A 16,645-nucleotide genomic window follows, 5' to 3' on the forward strand; every position below is an offset into this window, starting at 1 on the left:
ACTGGGATGGCAGACGCCTTGGGGCTGCTCACATTGGCTGGCCATAGATTGCTCAGTCTCTGGGTTTAGCTGCAGCTGGGGCCTCAGTTTGAGGCTGACCTCAGCCACAGTGTGACCTTGGGCAAGTTTATTCCTTTTGGTCAAACAGGGTCTGGCTCTGGGAGGCCCCTCCAGCTGGACATCTTGCCCCCAGCCCTCTTAGAAGGTGGCCAGAAGCTCCCCTGGGATTTCCAAGGGTCCCTGTCGGGGGCACCCCAGGCTTTGAGGACTCTCCCAGGCTGCCTGTGGATGCCAGGCAGCTCCCAGAATATTGGGGGGAGTTCCTGAGCCCCAGGGCCCCGAAGGGGAGCCTGGCACTAGTCACAGGGGGCCCGGGCCCCAGGCTGGCCCAGGCCTTGGCAACCCTCCCACAGACCCCTGAGAGGTCTGCTGCAAGCTCCCTGGGCAGCTGCCTCATCTCAGGCTCATTATCACAGCCTGTTAATCTCCAGCACCTGGCAGCAATTAACGCCTGTGCGAGGGCCCCAGGGCCCCCCCAAGTCCCTCAGCCTGCTGCCTAGCACCACCCCCACTCCTTCACTTCAGCGTGAGGGCATTCCCTGCCTAATCGCTCAGCTATTTCAGGCTCTGGTGAGAGCTGGAGGTGGCACAAAGCCCCTCTCCTCCTGCCCGCTCTGCCTGCCGCCCTCTAGCCTGAGCCCCTGACATGGGAGACAGGGTCTCTGCCTCTGGATCCAGCAGGGCCCACCCTCACAGGTTGGGAAACCAGCACCCACGAGGTCAGAGCCGCCAGACCCAGCTGGGCATGGGGCCGAGCAGAGAGGCAGGAGAGGAAGAGGGAGTGTTTGCGGGCAGGGCAGGCTGGCGGCCCTGGACAGCTGGGAGGGAGCCAGGGCCCCAGGTGGTGACAGGTGGCGACACCCCCCCCCCCCGGGCCCGCCTTGCTGGCGTGTGCACACAAACACATCTACACACACAAACATCTACACACTCAAACACATTCACAGAAATGCCCACAAATAGAAACCCATGCTAACTCCATGACCAACGCCTCAGACAGGACAGCAAATAGAAGTTTCTTCAGGCTTTATTGGAGAAAGGAGACGGGGTGAGCCATGGGGGGGCAGGGAGACCCAGAGAAAAACAAAACAGAAGGAAAGACAGAAAGGAAGAGCTGAAAGAGACTGGGAGAAAAAGGTGCCGGGTGGGGAGTGACGCAGACTCAGAGGTGGGGGCGGGGCGTTCGGCTGCAGAGAGGCGGGCACCTCCCCGCCGGTCTCAACCCCCACCCCGGTCCCCCACAGAGAGAGCAGAGCACCTCCTCGAGGATTCCTCCCAGGTCTCTCACTCTGCTCCCTCCTTCTCCTCGTTGTCCTCCTCCCTCTCTCCCCTCTTCCTGGCTAGCTCTGGGCTCCCAGCCTTCTCCTGCCAGCACTGGCCCAGAAAGGCCCGGACTGAGCCCACGGGGCCCCTGTGCCGGGGCCGAGGGTCCAGCAGCACCCCCAGCAGCTGATCGGCCACAGGGGTCAAACCAACCCAGGGTGCCGGGCGATCACAGGCCTTTCCGGAAGCTCTCCAGTCCAGGAAATCCTGGTAGAAGGGGTCCTCGCTGGGCAGTGGCTGGTCCCAGGGGAAGTAGCCGGTGAGGAGGCAGAAGAGGAGCACGCCCAGGGCCCAGGCGTCCAGGGAGGGCTGGATGGGTAGACCCTCAGGCCGGCGGGTCGGGCTGCACAGCTCAGGGGCCGTGTAGGGGATGGGGGGCCCAGCCAGGCGCAGCAGGGTCCCCCGGGGCCGCGTGTGCCCAAAGTCAGTCAGCTTCACCCGCCGGCAGCCTGGCTCAAACACCAACACGTTCTCTGGCTTCAGGTCTCGGTATACGAGGCCCCGGGAGTGGATATGCTCCAAGGCCGAGGAGAGCTGCTGGGCGCAGAGCTGAGCTGCTGACTCAGGAAGACCCTTCTGTGGGGAAGCAAGGGTCTCTCAGCTGAGCCAAGAGGCCCCCAACCCCGGGGGCAGTGCCTGCTAGCAGCTCTGGCAGATGAATGGCACCATGTCCCTGGCCCAGGCCTGGGGGTCCACCCCAAGAGGGTAACCTGTGTGTCCCAGGGCACTTCTTAGCTGTCAGCTCCCACCCATCCACGCAGACATACTCTCTGTGTCAGATGGAGGGGATGTGACCCGGCCCCTACTGTCCTGTCCACCTCTGAAACACTATGGCCAGATCCTCGTCTTGAGGTCCCTCTGATCAGTAGCCACCCCGCTTCACTGTACCCCCTCCCCCAGAGCTGACCTCAGGCACAGCGCCTAGGCTCAGCTGCCCCTTTCTGCCCACCCTCTCTGAGCAGTCGCCGTCCCAATTCCCCATTCTTGGGTTATCTCTCCAGATCCCCTCACAGAGCTCAAGGCCCAGGAAGGAGGCTCCTTCTGGACCCTCCCCTGGGGTCTCTCCTTCCCCCTGAATGGCAACGTCTCCCAGCTGTGGACCTACCTTGGGCTGGATCAAGGCGATGAGGTCCCCGTGCAGGGCGGGCTCCGAGAGGAAGCCGTAGCAGGCCTGCGTCTCCAGCCCGATACCATAGGCGGCCACGATGCCGGGGTGAGAGCCAAGGGTCAGTCCCACACAGAACTCGTAAAGAAACCCTTGGCGAGTTGTCGAGGCCTTGGACAAAAGCTTAAGGGCCATGGGCGTCCCTGGGTGACCCCCGCAGGAGGGAAGCAAGGAGGGGCGAGGGCTGTGGGTAGGACCCAGGGGGGCAAGCGGGAGGACCACACGGAGCCCTAGAACATCAGAGCTGGTCTGGACTGCAGAGATTCTTCAGGGCCAAAAGAGGGGAGGCCGATCCTCTCCCTTTATAGAAGGGGGACTGAAGCCTTGAGAGACCACCCAGAGTTGGGATTAGGCTGGCCAACCAGCTGAATCCCCTCCTTTTACAAATGGGGAAACTGAGGCCCAGAAAGAAGAAAGGACCTACTTGCCCGAGGTCACATGTCCAGTACCTGAATGTGGCTCCGCTGGGGCTCAAGGGATCTGCAGCCCTGTGTCTCGAGGCCCTGACACTGGGTCCCTGGCTATCTCTGCGGCCAACCCGGTCCTGGGGCCCCACACTCAGTTCTGATCTAGAGCATGAACTCAGGCTCTTCCCCCCCTGCCACGTGATGCTGAGGACAAGAGCAAGGCCATATTTGGACACACGTTGGGCAGCCCGCTCTGCTTCCCCTCAGGACCCTCAGACCCTGCCCACACCCGTTCCTTCCAGCTACCTCTTTGTCGGTGGGTGACGAGGATGACGCAGCCAAAGCGGCCCTGGCCCAGCGGGCGCACCTCCTCGTAGAGGTCCTCAACCTCAGCCTGAACCAGTGTCTGGGAGCTCAAAGCCAGCATGTCCTCCAGGGCCCTGGCAGCCGCTTGGCCCTCACTCAGCTCCTCCATCGTCAGATCTCCCAGGTCCCAGCTCAGGGCCTCCCCGTCCTCCTCGCCCTTCTCTCCTGTCATGCCTCTCTCTGGAAAAGCCAACCCAGACAAGCGACCTGAGGAGGGTCCTGTGCCTGGTGCAGCCTCGGGTCATAGTGGGCGGAGGGTCTTAGGGTAATGGCCAATGTCAGCTAGGGATGGGCTGGCTGAGTTCTGAGAGGAAGCTGGCCCCTAAGGCTTGGGGCTGGGGGCCGGTGACTTTGTGGTCATAGATGGTCCCCTCTTCTTTAGACCCCGCCTTCTCTAATCCTCCCCCCTCCCCCCAAACTGGGCCTCCAGTGGGAGGAAAGATGAACCAGGCAGGAGAAGTCAGCCCCCACTGTTTCCAAAGCAAACAGACTTGGGGGGGGGAATCAGACTCCTCATTTCAAGAGAAGACAGGTGCTACTCACCCCCAGGGGCAGGGTTAAGAAAGCTGAAGGGGGGGGCGGGGGGGGGAGGGACAGACAAGATGGAGACAGAAATTTGGCACCAGGTGCTTTGGGAACCCAGGAGTCCAGGCCATAGCCTGCAGCTCCATGAGGGTCCCTGGGCTGCATGCTGCAGCTGAAAACCGCCTTAAGGCCATGGTCCTCAATTCCGTTAGGGATGCAGCATCCTAGCCCCCAGACCCCCCTCCAGGCTCTGGGTCCCTAGATAGAGACCCAACCCCCTTTTGTCTGAGGTTCTCATTTCTCAGGAGCCCCAACATCCAGGCCCCCAGCCCCTAAACCTCTTTCGGGATACCGTGTCCATGCCTTTGGCCCCCACTCCTTCCCAACGAGCCAGAACCCTCATGACTTTCAGGGACAGCCCAGTTGTCCAGGTCCTCAGTGCAGGGAGCCAAGCATCTGAGTCCCAAAGCCCACTTCTTTTAGGGAATCAAGGCTGTGGGCCCCCAGCTCCAATCTCCGCCAGGAAGCTAGGAAGGAATAGCTCCCACCTCCCTCTGGGACCTCGGTGGCTAAGCTTCCAGTCCAAGCTGCTCTCAAGCTCCCAGGAGTCCGAGTTCCCAGCCACCCCTTCCATTAGCTCCTCAATCCCCAAGTCCATTATAGATTCTAGCTTCCAAGGCCACAACCCTTTGGCCCCTAAAGAACACTAAAAACTTCAGACCCCTTGCCAATAACTCCATGGTGGCCCTGGTCACAGGACCAGCGGCCCTTAGCTCGGTCAGACACCAAGGAATCTGGTGTCCCGGTTCCCACCCCTTCAGGGAGCCAGGCATCTGGCCCCTAGCCCCCCAGCCCCCAGCCCTCTTGAATCTCACCTCCCCCAAGGGCTCCGGGTCTCTCTCACTACCTCCTCTGGTCAGTGCCCTGGCTGGTTTGGGTGGCTGCCAACCCCAAGCTGGGCCATAGGCCCAGAGACCCCGCCCCCTGCTCCCCTGCCCTGTGGGGGGCCTCGGCCACACCCCCTTACCCAGGCCCCTCCTTCTCCGTCTCCCCCCCCCCCCCCCCCGGGCCAGAGCGACACCGTGTGGGCCCTTGAGTAACTGCCCATGGGTGGGCAGTGGACCAGAGGTAGTAGGCAGGGACCCAGGCATCCAGGCCCCCAGACCATCCAGATTTTCCATTCCCCTCAGGCCCCTGGGTATCCTGCTCCATACCGGCAGATGCTTCAGGGACTCAGTGGACCTGCAGTGGACCTGCAGCCCCAGCCCTGGTCCCTTTGAGACCCCGAGGGGCCAGGCCCTTCCCCCTCGTCCCCAGTTGCTCCGGCACCCGCCTTGGTGCTCTGAGATCATGACCCACCACATCGGTCTGGAATCCAGTTGCCTCATCTCTTAGCCCGCCACCCCCCTCACTTGTCCCTCTCCACAACAGGATTCAGGCACCCCCCCCCAGTCTCCTCCTCCCTCCTCCCACTTGCCTCTGGCCCATCAAAGGGGCATTGATTGGGAAAGTGGGGGAGGGGCAGCAGCATGTCATCATCTGACCGTGCCTGGGCTCAGAGGGGTCTGGTGGTTCCTTAGAAACCCGAGTCTGAGCCCTGGGGGGCAGAAGTTGGAGGGCCTGGATCCCGATGACTGAGTAGCCCCAGACACCGGGGCTCTTAGTGGGCAGCAGGGAGGGGGTTTTTCCAGGAAACATCTGCAAACTGACCTCATCAGCTTCCAGCTGCCCTCCTTTGTACCGGGTCCCAGGCCATGCCCAAGCTCCCATCCAGCCTGGCGGCAGGGGATGGGGGGAAAGGGGCACCGCGGGGACCCAGAGAGGGAGGGCTGCGGGGATCCAGGCGGCCTGTGAACCCAGTCCTCACTGGACATGCTGCTGCCCCGAGGGACCTCGCCCTCCCTGCCCTGCCTCCATTTCTCCAGGACAGGGACACAGGCATGCCAGAGAACCTTTATTTGACAAACGTGCTTAGGCTCCTCCACATCCCCTTGCCTAGTCCTGGCCCTGACAAATACTGTCTGATCTGGTCAATCCCCCTTCTGATCTGTGTGACCCTGAGACAGTCACTTCCCCTGTGTGGGCCTGCTGTAAAATCATCCTGGGGATGAAGGCGCCTGTGGACGAGTGTGGGGTGCATGGGAAGGAAACGGGGCATTGGAGGAGGGGCGGAGGGTGCCCTCCTGGTATCTCCAATCCCAGGCTGGGCGCCAGGGCTTCTGGGCCTACAGCCCACTTCTGTCCCTGACTCGAGTGAGTCACTGGAGCCCGGGGGAGGCAGGGACTAGGGAATATCCACCTAGGTCCCTGGAAGGGGGCAAGGAGAGGGAGCCAGCCACCTGGGGCCAGGCCTCAGGAGGAGGTGAGAAAGGTCACCTTTCACCTCCCCCCTCACTCCCCACACCAGCTGTCTCGTCAGTCCAGGTGGCCCCTGTGCGTGGGTGGGGTGGTGGTGGGGGGGGAGGGAACTTGGCTGTAGCCCAGACCACCTGCCTCACCACCTGGTCAGGGAGTCCCCTGGGCTGGCCCTATGATCCTGTCCCCATCTGGGCTCCTTCCTCTTCCTCCGAGCCCTCATCTAAGCTGGCCTCCTCTTCCCCACCAGTGCCTTTCTCCTCTCCTCCTCCCCCGAAGTCTTCCTCCTCCTCCTCTGCCCTGGCCCCCACCACCACCCAAGGCTCCCCAGCCCAGTCCAGCACAGCTGCGGGACGGCTCCTCTTCTCTGGTTCAAGGGCAAGCAGGCCCCGGAGAAGGGTCTGAGCAGCCAGAGAGAACTGGGCCCAGGGCTGGGGTGGCACGGCTGGCTGGGGACAGGCTGTCAGCCAGCCGGCAAATGTTTCGAACCCAGGGTCAGGAGCCAGGGCCACAGACCAGGGAAAGCAGGCGGTGGCCGCACAGAAGAGGAGCACGCCCAGCCCCCAGGAGTCTAGCTCAGGCCGGAGGGCCAGGGTGTCTGGGGGCTGGAGGAGGCAGAGCTCGGGAGGTGCTGAGGGCAGGGGTCCTGGCGGGGCTGGGGCCGGGCAGCCCTCCGGCCTGGTCAGCCCGAAGTCCCCCAGGGCTATGCGGCGGCAGGCTCTGTCAAAGACCAGAACGTTGTCCGGCTTGACATCAGCATGGACCAGGCCCCGGGAATGCAGGAAGTCCAGGGCTCCGGCCAGCTGGACCCCCACTCGCCTCAGCTGGAGCTCGGGGAGGCCCTGCAAGGGGAGCAGACTGGGGCTCAGAGACCTCCCCGCTATCTCTGTGGCCCCCCAGCCTTCTTCTGTGCTCCCCTCTTCTGTGACTGGCTGCTCTGGGAGTCCTTGTTAGAAACCAGGCTTCAGGGTAAACCAGTATAGAAAGCCTCCAACAGCCCCCCAGCCCCTGCGGGACTTCTCCAGTACCTTGACCCAGCTCATTTCTACCCTGACCAGGCAATTCCTTCTTCATCCTGCCCCAGCTTCCAGCTGGATATCCGTTCTAACCCTGTCCCTAGCCATTCCAGAGAACCTACCCCTATCCCAGCCCTTCCCCTCTCTTTTCCCTCTCTCTGTCTCGCCCCGCTGCACCCCCCCCCCCCCGCTCCAGCAAACGATAAGGTCCACGAGGCATGGAAGAGCTGAAGTTGAGGTCAGTGGCCCGGCAAGGAGATCATAGGGTTCTGTGTTTGCAATCTACTCTCTGACCTAAGCCCAGACCAGCCCCATTCCATAGGGGATCGAACACAGGAAATAAAATCAGGAAGACCCAAGTTTGAAGCGTGCTATAGACATCAACTAGGTGACCTTGAACTAGTCACTTAACCTTTGCAGACTCTGTTTCCTTATGTGTAAAGCACCTAGTTCAAAGGGCTTGAGGATGCTGGATCAAACGTTCCACAAACCTTCGAGAGTTCACTAAATACCATCTGCTTTCATACCTCAGCCCCCCAACGCCCACCATCTCAATCCTAACCCAAACTCTGACTGTCTGTCTTCCATGAACACCTCACCCCCATGTCAAACCTGCCACCCCACCGTGGTCCAAATCCTAGACAGTGCCTCATCCTGGCTCCAGATGTGGTCCCCCTCAAGCCCACCTTGACCCCCAATTCCCAGACTTCATCTCCGAAGTAATCTTCTTCTAAATCTGAACCCAGTTCTTTGCTGGCTCCAGCCCTGTCCTCAATGGTGACCAGCCTTGTAGACCCGAGCCAGGGCCCGCTTTCATCCCTGACCCTATCTCCAATCCTGATTCAGCTCTATCTCCATCCTTAGACCTAACTAAGCCTGTGTCCATTCTTCTCCCAAGCCCTGCACTCATCTATAAGCCATCCTGGCTCCAAGCTTGTGTTCCACCCTGACCCCCAGCTCCTCCACCTTGTGTGCCTTCCTTACCCTGTTCTCCAACATTCCACTGAGGTCTCCACAGGGCGCAAACTCCTGGGCAAAGGCATAGTGGCGGGGGCTCTGCAGTGGTGGGGCCAGGGTGCTGAGCAGGCCCGGATGCGAGGATACGCAGCGACCCACACAGAACTCCCGAAGGAAGGTGGCCCAGGATGCAGAGGCCCGTGGGAGCAGCTTCAGGGCGACAGGTGGACCTTGGTGAAAGGACAACAGGAGGGGTTGTTGGGGATGGAGGCCCCTGGGCCTGGGTCCAGCTCTGGGCTCTGGGCCTGACTCGATGTAGGACATTAGGCAAGTAACTTGTGGCCCGTTTCTGCTCAGCCCCAGCTTCCTCTTCTGTGGAAGAAGGTTGGGACTTACCATTGCTACATGAGCACTCATTTGGCCCCTGAGGGTCTATAGCTCCCCGGAACAGTCGGGGGGGGGCAGAAACTTGGTCCCTATGCTGGGGGTTATGGACCCCCTACCTCTTGTGTTCCCACGCCCATGGGGAGCACCGTGGGCTCTGACTAATTGTGGTTTTAGGGAGGACCCCCACACCCTGAACACCAGCTCACCCCCTCGACGGGGCTGGGCCAGGAGGACACGGCCATACGTGCCAGCACCCAGCTCCTGGACCAGCCGGTAGCAGGATCTCAGCGTCCGAACAGGAGTCACCCTACTGGCTGTGAGATCAACGAGACGTTGGAGGGCTAATGCTGGGTCCTCCTAAGGGGAGAGTGGGGTGTGGGGTCCGGGGTGGGGGAGACAAAGACAGAGACAGAAACAGAGACAGACAGGGATGGGGGAAGGTGGGGGGAGACAGACAGACAGACAGGGATGGGGGAAGGTGGAGGAGGGGAGAGAGACAGAGACAGACAGGGATGGGGGAAGGTGGAGGAGGGGAGAGAGACAGAGACAGACAGGGATGGGGGAAGGTGAAGGAGGGGAGACAGAGACAGACAGGGATGGGGGAAGGTGGGGGGGAGACAGACAGATAGGGATGGGGGAAGGTAGAGGAGGGGAGAGACAGAGACAGACAGGGATGGGGGAAGGTGGGGGGGAGAGAGACAGAGACAGACAGAGACAGACAGGGATGGGGGAAGGTGGGGGGGACAGAGACAGAGACAGACAGGGATGGGGGAAGGTGGAGGAAGGGAGAGACAGAGACAGAGACAGGGTGGGGGGAAGGTGGGGGAGAGAGACAGACAGAGAGAGACACGGTGGGGGAAGGTTGGGGGGGAGAGACAGATAGAGACAGAGACAGACAGGGTGGGAGAAGGTGGAGGAGGGGAGAGACAGAGACAGAGGGAGACAGACAGGGTGGGGGAAGGGAGGGGGAAGAGACAAAGAGAGACAGACAGAGAAGAGGTGGGAAAGGAAGAAGGGAGGGAGGCAGGCAGGGAGGGCAGGGGAGGGAGAGAGAGAAAGCCTGAGTGTCTAGTCGCCAGTGACTCACTGGGTGACTTTGGGTAGGTCACTTAACCTCTCTGGGCCTCAGTTTCCAAGTCTGTAAAATTAGGGCAGATTGAATGACCTCTAAGCTTTCTTTTTATCTGGCAGACTCAGCAGTTCTGGGGTCTGGGAGGTCTCAAGCCAGAGGACCCAACAGGAAGGTACGGGAGGGGCCGTAACAGAACTTCAGATCTCAGAGGGAGGAGATCTGCCTAAATTCATGTCCCTCTAAATGAGTCCCCATCACCAAAGAGCAGAAGTCATCCAGCCTCTGCTTGAATACTTCCAGTTGTGGGGAACTCACTACCTTCTGGGCAGCCTGCTGAAATTTGGGATGGTCTAATTTTGGGGAAGTGTTTTTTTCCTATCAGGTTAGAGACCCCGTCAAGAGATGAGGGGGCAGAGGGTCCTAAAGGGGAGACCAAGGGTCAACAATTGGGTCAGTGTCATAGGGTGGGGTTGGTGACTCACAGTGAGTCATCCTGAGGGACTGGCCCACCTGTCCCTGAGCCTCGGAGAACAGGCACCGTTTCATGTGGCTCCCCAAGGTTCACCCCAATGGACCTTATGGGGGCAGCCGGCCACCAGCCCTCCCCAAATCCTACCCGCTGCCCTTTCTCCCAGCTTTCTCCTTCTGTTCCCCTTCTTGTGTCTCCAGTTTATTCTCTGTTTTGGTGTCTTCAAATCTCTGCTTCTGTTCCTTTTTCTAGCTCCTCTCTGTTTCCATGTTTCTTTCTGCAGACGCCTCTTTGTCTTTTTCTCTGAAGCTCTCCACTTGTTTCCTTCTCTACCTTTCTCTCATTTCTTTGATTTGCTCTCTCTGCCTCTCCTTTACTCCCCCACATCGCTCACCTCCAAGTCCCCATCTTCGAAGGGCTCTTGCTCTCCGTTCTCCATCTCAGGGTCGCCTTGGGTGCTGTGCCTTGGAAGACCCTCCCTCTGGGGTGCTTGCCTCCTCTGGCCGTTCCACTCCCCACTCTGTCTCTGACTCTCTCTCTAGCCCTCTGTCTCTGTCTCGCCTCTTCTCTGGTCTCTTTTTCAGGCTCCGTCACTGACGCAGAACTTTTTCTCTGTTTCTGCTCCCTTTCTCTTTGCAGGTATCTCTTCTCTCTGTTTTCCTCTGTTGAATCTCTCTTGGACTTTGGCTTGTCTCACAGTCTCTTCTGTGTCTCTCTCCTCTATCTCTCTGGGTGTCTCTATGTTTTGTATGTCTCTCTGACTCTCCTTTTTAGTTTCTGTCCTTGTTCTGTCAGTCGGTCAGTTCTCACTGTGTGTGCGAGAGAGAGAGAGAGAAAGAGAGAGAGAGAGAGAGAGAGAGAGAGAGAGAGAGAGAGAGAGAGAGAGAAAGAGAGAGAGAGAAGAAAGAGGGAGAAGGCAGGGGAGAGAGAGATGAAAGAGGGAGAAGGGAGGGGAGAGAGAAGGAGAAGGGAGGACAGAGACAGAGACAGAGAGAAAGACAAGAGAGACAAAAGACAGAGACAAGAGGAAAGAGAGAGAAGGGAGGGGGGAGGATAGAGAGAAAGGAAGGAAAGAGGGAGAAAGGACAGGAGAGAGGGAGAGACAGCCTGTCTCTTCTCCTGTTTCTACCAGCGTGAGTCTGTCTGTTCTCTGATTCCTGGTCTCAGTATCTCCCCCGTAGCCAAGGCTGGACATCTACCTGTACTAGTTCTTCAGTCTGGATCTCTTTTCTAAGGGTGTCTGCCTTGCTCTGTCTCTGTTGATCTAAGTTCCTTGTGGGATTTCTGCCCTTGTCTCTTATCAACCTGGATCTCGCTCTCCCCCTCCACTTCTGTCCCTTTCTGTGTCTCTGCTCTCCACTCTCGTTGGGTGTCATTAGCCTCCGTTTCCAAGTCTCTTCTCTGCCTTTATCATTCTAGAGCTGTTCCCTGCTTCTGTCTAGCACTGTCTCTTATCAGTGTGGGTCTCGCCTGTCTTCTTTGTCTCTCCACCCGCTGACTGTTCAGGGGTGTGTATGGGGCCAAGTTGGTGACAGAGTTGTGTGGCCCCCGCCCCCTTCTTTACCCCCCCCTGACCCTCAGCCCCCCCTACCCCTTCCAAACTTAGCTTGGCCCACATCCCGGGCTCCCTTCCCAGGACAGGATTGAGATAGGACAAAACATATTGTGAACCCCTGGGGGCCAGGGCACAGGAAGGAGCAGAGGCCTCCCCTTGGACCCTGGATATCCCCACTAATGGACCTAGCTACCTGGGCTGTAGCCACTGCTTCCATGGAGACCCAGACACCCTTCCCTGAAGCCTAGGGAAGGCAAGCTGGGAAGGCTTCCTGTAAGAAGGTACTAGAAGTGGGCAGAGCTCCTCAGGGACAGAGCCTGGTGCTGAACCCAGCCCCCGGCCCCTCAGCTCCCCAGTCTGGACAGGAGAAGATTAAGTTGTGGGAAGCTGTTGACAGGCACCGAAAACTCATGGCTAGGGGTGTTGAACACCTGGGTCCCAGCCGTGTCGAGTCAGCCCAGGAGGCCTTGGCCCCCTGCCTTCCCTCTGCCAGGAAGACACTGGGATCCAGAGCTGGCTTTGCACCTCCCCTTTTAGCCACACAAGCTCCCTAGGATCGCCCCACTCGGGTTTTGACCCCTGGCCCTGGATGCCAAGCCTTCTGGGGGCCCAAGAGAAGCAGGCTTTCTCCTGGGCGCTCCCAAGGCCTTGTTTTTCACAGCAGCCCCTGCTCAAGGTCGTTTGACCTTGGGTAAAGCATCTCCTCTCTCACCCCTGCCCTGCATAAAGGGGTCATTTGAGTCTGACATTCCGAGTAGTCTAGGCTGAAAGTGCTCCTGAAAGGGCATGAGCCTGAGCTCCCGAGGGCTTGTCCAGAGACTGATGAGGCAGGCAGCATGGGGCACCTTGGTTCCAGCCCAGCCCAGCCATCTCATTCTGTGATATCTGCCTGCCTTTAGAGGGGAGTTGGGGTTTGTAAATACCAAGCTCTGAATCCCATGCCTGGTGGAGTTTTCGGGCTGGGCAGGGGTAAAAGCCTGGCCTCCAGCCTGGACTGAATGAAGATGTGAAGATGGATTTGCAGGGAGGCTGGAGGCTCAGGTGCAGTCACCATTTTCATAAAAGTCGATTGTAAATTCCCTGTGGACAGGAAATATTCCACACTTTTGTCTTTTTATCTCCAATGCACACAATGCCTAGCTGACAGATGTTTAATAAAGGCTTCCTAAATCAGAGGGCAGGAAACCCACCTGCAGCAGGGCTTTGGGAGACTCACCCCATGTCTTCTCCTGCCCACCCTGGCCCTCCCCGACCACCCCCCCACACACACTCACACAGAGCCCCATGGCCTGGCTCCTCTGGGCTCCACAGTGGCGTTTATTCATAGACAGACAAGGGGAACAGAAACACCCATCCCCAGCCCACACTCTGGGACCCCCTTCACTCTACTCTCCCCCAGCAGACAAGAAACATGGAAGGACTGGGTGTGGGCAGAGGGTCAAGGATTTCCCCATCATTTGCCTCAGCTGGAAGGTGGACCCCACCTGTCATCCTGGGGGTGGCAACAGGGTGGGACTCTGGGTCAGTGCGGGGTGGGAGATGTATCCTGCAATGGCGGGGAGGGTGTAGGGGTCCAGAACTCTCTGCAGTCTCCCCAGGGAGACACCCCCACCTCAATCTTGCTCCTTCTTCCACTGTTGGAACCTAGAGGGTGGGTTTCATTTCAGAGAGGGGGTAGAGGGGATTGGGGCAGCCATAAAACAAGTTTGGAGGATTCTGAGTGTCAGGAGGGCACCCCCCCTGCCCCCCCCAGGCCCCCCTCTTCTTCTTCCTCCAGGTCAAAAGCTGAGTGGTCCTGACTGTCAAAGCAGGAGGCGCTGAGGTATGCAGGGGCTGGAGGAGGGGTCCGAGAGGGAGAGGGAGGAGAAGGGGGATCACCGACTGTCTCCACCCGAGCCGGGGCCGCCTCCTCCGCAGCAGGCGTGGCCCTGCTCACGGCCCCTTCCACCTTGGCACGGTGACACCGCTGGTGCCGCAAGAGGCTGTAGGCCCTGGAGAAGCGGCGAGAGCACAGGGGGCAGGGGTGTGGGGCAGGGCCCCCCGCATGCACCTGGGCATGACGGGCCAGATCTGCCAGTCGCTTAAACTCCCGCTGGCAGCGGACACACTGGAAAGGCCGGGCTCCCGAGTGGGTGACGCCGTGCTGGCGGAGGTGGGCCCGCCGCCGGAAGCCTTTGCCGCACTCCGGACACCGGAATCGGGGCTCCACGGGTGGTGGCGGGGGCGGAGGTGGCTCCTCCCCGGGCCCAGGGCCCGAGGCCCGTTCTCCCTCACGGCCTGCCCCGTCTTCTCCGTTCTGCCCCTGGGATTCTGCCCCTTTGGCAAAGGTCCATCCCTTAGAGGCGCCGCCCACGCCTCTCTCCTCCTTGTCGGACCGAGAAGGGGCCGGGGCAGGCGCCAGCAGGGTCAGGCCATGCACCCGGCGGTGCTGCCGGAGGTAGGAGGCCAGGCGGAAGGCCAGGCCACAGTCTGGGCAGGCGAATGGCCGGTCCGGGGAGTGGACAAGCTGGTGTCGGGACAGCGACCAGGGCCTGGCGAAGGCCTTGAGGCAGACGGGGCACTGGTGGCGCTTGGGCCGTGGCGGGGGCCCAGGCTCCCCATCGGGGCCCACCCGGCCCCCCGAGCTCCGCAAGCATGGGTGGGCCTTCAGCTCCCCCTTGGTGGGGAAGGCCTCTCTGCAGCGCAGGCACAACAGGGTCCAGTCGGCCTGGAGCAGGACCTCCTTCTCCTCCCCGCGGCCAGCCGCTGCCCGAGCCAGCTCAGCCGCCTCCTCCTGGGCATCCTCAGGAGGCCCGGGGGCTGGGGCCGGCTCTGCCGCGGGCTCCTGGCTCCCCAGCGCCTCGGCCCCTCCTGGCTCCCCACTGCCACCGTGCTCCTGGGCCAGGTGCAGCTGCAGCTGAGTCGGCTCTGGGAATGTGCGCGGACAAGCCGCGCAGCGCAGAGGCGGCTGAGGGCCATGGCCTCGCAGGTGCCGGGCCAGGTGGGCTGGCCGACGAAAGGCCTTGGGGCACAGGGGGCAGGCATGGGGGCGCAGGCCCGAATGGCTGAGCCGGTGACGGGACAGGTAGTAGGGGAAGCGGAAGAGGCGGCCACAGGTGGGGCAGGGCAGAGGGGCCCTGGGAGCAGCTCCGCCGCCTCGGCCCCGTCCACGGCCCCGGCCCCGGCCCCGACCCCGGCCACGACCCCGAGGAGAGGCGCCTGGGGCAGGCGGAGGAGGCTGGGGGTCCATACCTACAGGGAAAGAAGGAGAAAGAGGCATGATGTACACACAGGGACAGCTAAGAGGCAGGGGTGACCCAGACACAGCCTGAGATGGAGGGGAGCCAACGAGATCCACAGGAAAAGAGAGAGAAGGGGGGAGAAAAGTGAGGGAGTGAGGTGGGCAAGGAGGGGAAGAGTGACAGAGAGGGAAAGACAGGGGTGAGGGAGAGAAGGCGAAGACAGAGGGAGATAGATGGAGGGAACGGAGGGGGAGACAGACAGAGACAAAGACTAGGGGGGAGAGAAGGGAGGGAGAGACAGAGGGAAAGAGACAGAAAAAGAAAGAGAGGGAGGGGAAAAGAGAGAGAAAGATGGCAGGGAGAGGAAAGAGAGACAGAGCGAGAAAGATAGGGGAGGAGATGGAGGGGGAGAGAGACCAAGGCAGACAGAAAGATGGCAGGGAGAGGGAAAAGAGACAGAGAGAGAAAGACAGGGGAGGAGATGGAGGGGGAGAGAGACAGAGACACACAAAGATGGGAGAAGGGAGAGAAGGGAGGGAGAGACAGAGGGAAAGAGACAGAAAAAGAAAGACAGGGAGGGGAAAAGAGACAGAGAGAAAGACGGCAGGGAGAGGGAAGAGAGACAGAGAGAGAAAGACAGGGGAGGAGATGGAGGGGGAGAGAGACAGGAGAGACAGAGAGAAAAATGGAGGGGGAGAGGGGTGGCAAAAGGTAAAGGGAAGGAATAAGCACTTACATAGCACCTACTATGTGCTAAGTGCTTTACAAATGTTAGCTCATTTGGTCCTTACAACCACCTTAAGAGGTAGATGCTATTACCATCCTCATTTGACAGATGAAAAAACTGAGGCAGATAAAGGCGAAGTGACTTGCCCGGGATCCCGAGGATCATTAATAAGGTTCTGGGGCCATATCTGGACTCTGGCCTTGGGGACTCCAAGCCCGGGGTGGTCACCAGCTGCCCAGAAGGGGGCGGGGTCAGAGTGCAGGTGAGAGAGTCAGGGAATGCAATATAGAGAAATAGAGAAATGGGGGAGAAAGAGGAGAGGGAGAGAGGGGGAGAGAGAGGGAGAGAGGAGGGAGAGGGGGAGAGAGGGTGAGAGGAAGGAGGGAGGGAGTGAGGGGAGAAGAAAGGAGAGACAGAAGAGAGGGAGGGAGAGAGGAAGGAGGGAGGGAGATAGAGAGAGAAGAGAGAGGGAAGAGAAAAAAAGGAGACAGAGAGGAGGAGGTAGAGATGGGTGAGGGATGGAGGGAGCGGAGAGGGGGAGGGGAGGGGCAGAAGGATGGCAAGAGGAGCGGAGGGGAGCAGGGGAGGAGGGGGCAGGGGGACACACACGTCCAGACACACAGTGACAGAGACACACAAGCACGGTAGAGATGGCAGAGACGACAGAGACAGCAGAGACGCCCTGAGCGCTGCAGACGCCGCTCGTGCACAGACGCCCGGGGCCAGGCACAGACCCCCCCCCCTCCCCCGGGGCGGGCGGCTCGCGGCGGCGCGCGCGGCGGGGGAGGGGGCGTCGCGGGGGCGCGCTCGGGCCCCCCTCCCCCCGCGCTGTCTCACCTCCTCCTCGCTCCCTCCGGCCTCGGGGCCTCCTCCCTCGCGCGCGGACGGACGGACGGGCGGACGGACGGACGGACGGACGGACGCTGACACGGGGGAGGGTGGGGCGGGGGAGGGCCGCGCCGGGCGGGCGGGGGAGGGGCGCCGCTCTCTTCCGGCTCCCCGGATGCAAGCGCGGCCCCGCCCCCGGCGCGCTGGGGGTG

At 60.6% G+C, this 16,645-nt stretch overlaps 3 protein-coding genes and 1 long non-coding RNA gene across 4 annotated transcripts; 1 reads left to right on the forward strand and 3 right to left on the reverse strand.

The window, feature by feature from the left end:
* Positions 1-1,071: 1,071 nt before the first annotated feature.
* Positions 1,072-3,493, reverse strand: SBK2 (SH3 domain binding kinase family member 2). The gene is made up of 3 exons (XM_021004011.2): positions 3,262-3,493; positions 2,489-2,691; positions 1,072-1,959 (listed from the first exon to the last, which is right to left on the reverse strand). Exons 1-3 carry the CDS (start codon positions 3,491-3,493, stop codon positions 1,345-1,347), a joined length of 1,050 nt encoding a protein of 349 aa, XP_020859670.1. The 3' UTR covers positions 1,072-1,344.
* On the forward strand, positions 1,552-7,576 carry LOC144454296 (uncharacterized). Its single transcript, XR_013482676.1, has 3 exons — positions 1,552-1,642; positions 2,385-3,445; positions 5,037-7,576. It is a non-coding gene; the product is annotated as an uncharacterized LOC144454296 (long non-coding RNA).
* Positions 6,375-11,626, reverse strand: SBK3 (SH3 domain binding kinase family member 3). Its single transcript, XM_021004010.2, has 4 exons — positions 10,497-11,626; positions 8,768-8,918; positions 8,202-8,404; positions 6,375-7,043 (listed from the first exon to the last, which is right to left on the reverse strand). Exons 1-4 carry the CDS (start codon positions 10,539-10,541, stop codon positions 6,375-6,377), a joined length of 1,068 nt encoding a protein of 355 aa, XP_020859669.1. The 5' UTR covers positions 10,542-11,626.
* Positions 11,627-12,951: 1,325 nt separating this feature from the next.
* ZNF579 (zinc finger protein 579) lies at positions 12,952-16,621 on the reverse strand. The gene is made up of 2 exons (XM_021003622.2): positions 16,443-16,621; positions 12,952-14,888 (listed from the first exon to the last, which is right to left on the reverse strand). The coding sequence occupies exon 2, from the start codon at positions 14,884-14,886 to the stop codon at positions 13,381-13,383; it is 1,506 nt and encodes a 501-aa protein (XP_020859281.1). The 5' UTR covers positions 14,887-14,888; positions 16,443-16,621; the 3' UTR covers positions 12,952-13,380.
* Positions 16,622-16,645: the final 24 nt, after the last annotated feature.

This window comes from Phascolarctos cinereus, unplaced genomic scaffold (assembly GCF_003287225.1).
Source record: "Phascolarctos cinereus isolate Bilbo 61053 unplaced genomic scaffold, phaCin_HiC Scaffold_726;HRSCAF=1367, whole genome shotgun sequence".
NCBI classification, from domain to species: domain Eukaryota; kingdom Metazoa; phylum Chordata; class Mammalia; order Diprotodontia; family Phascolarctidae; genus Phascolarctos; species Phascolarctos cinereus.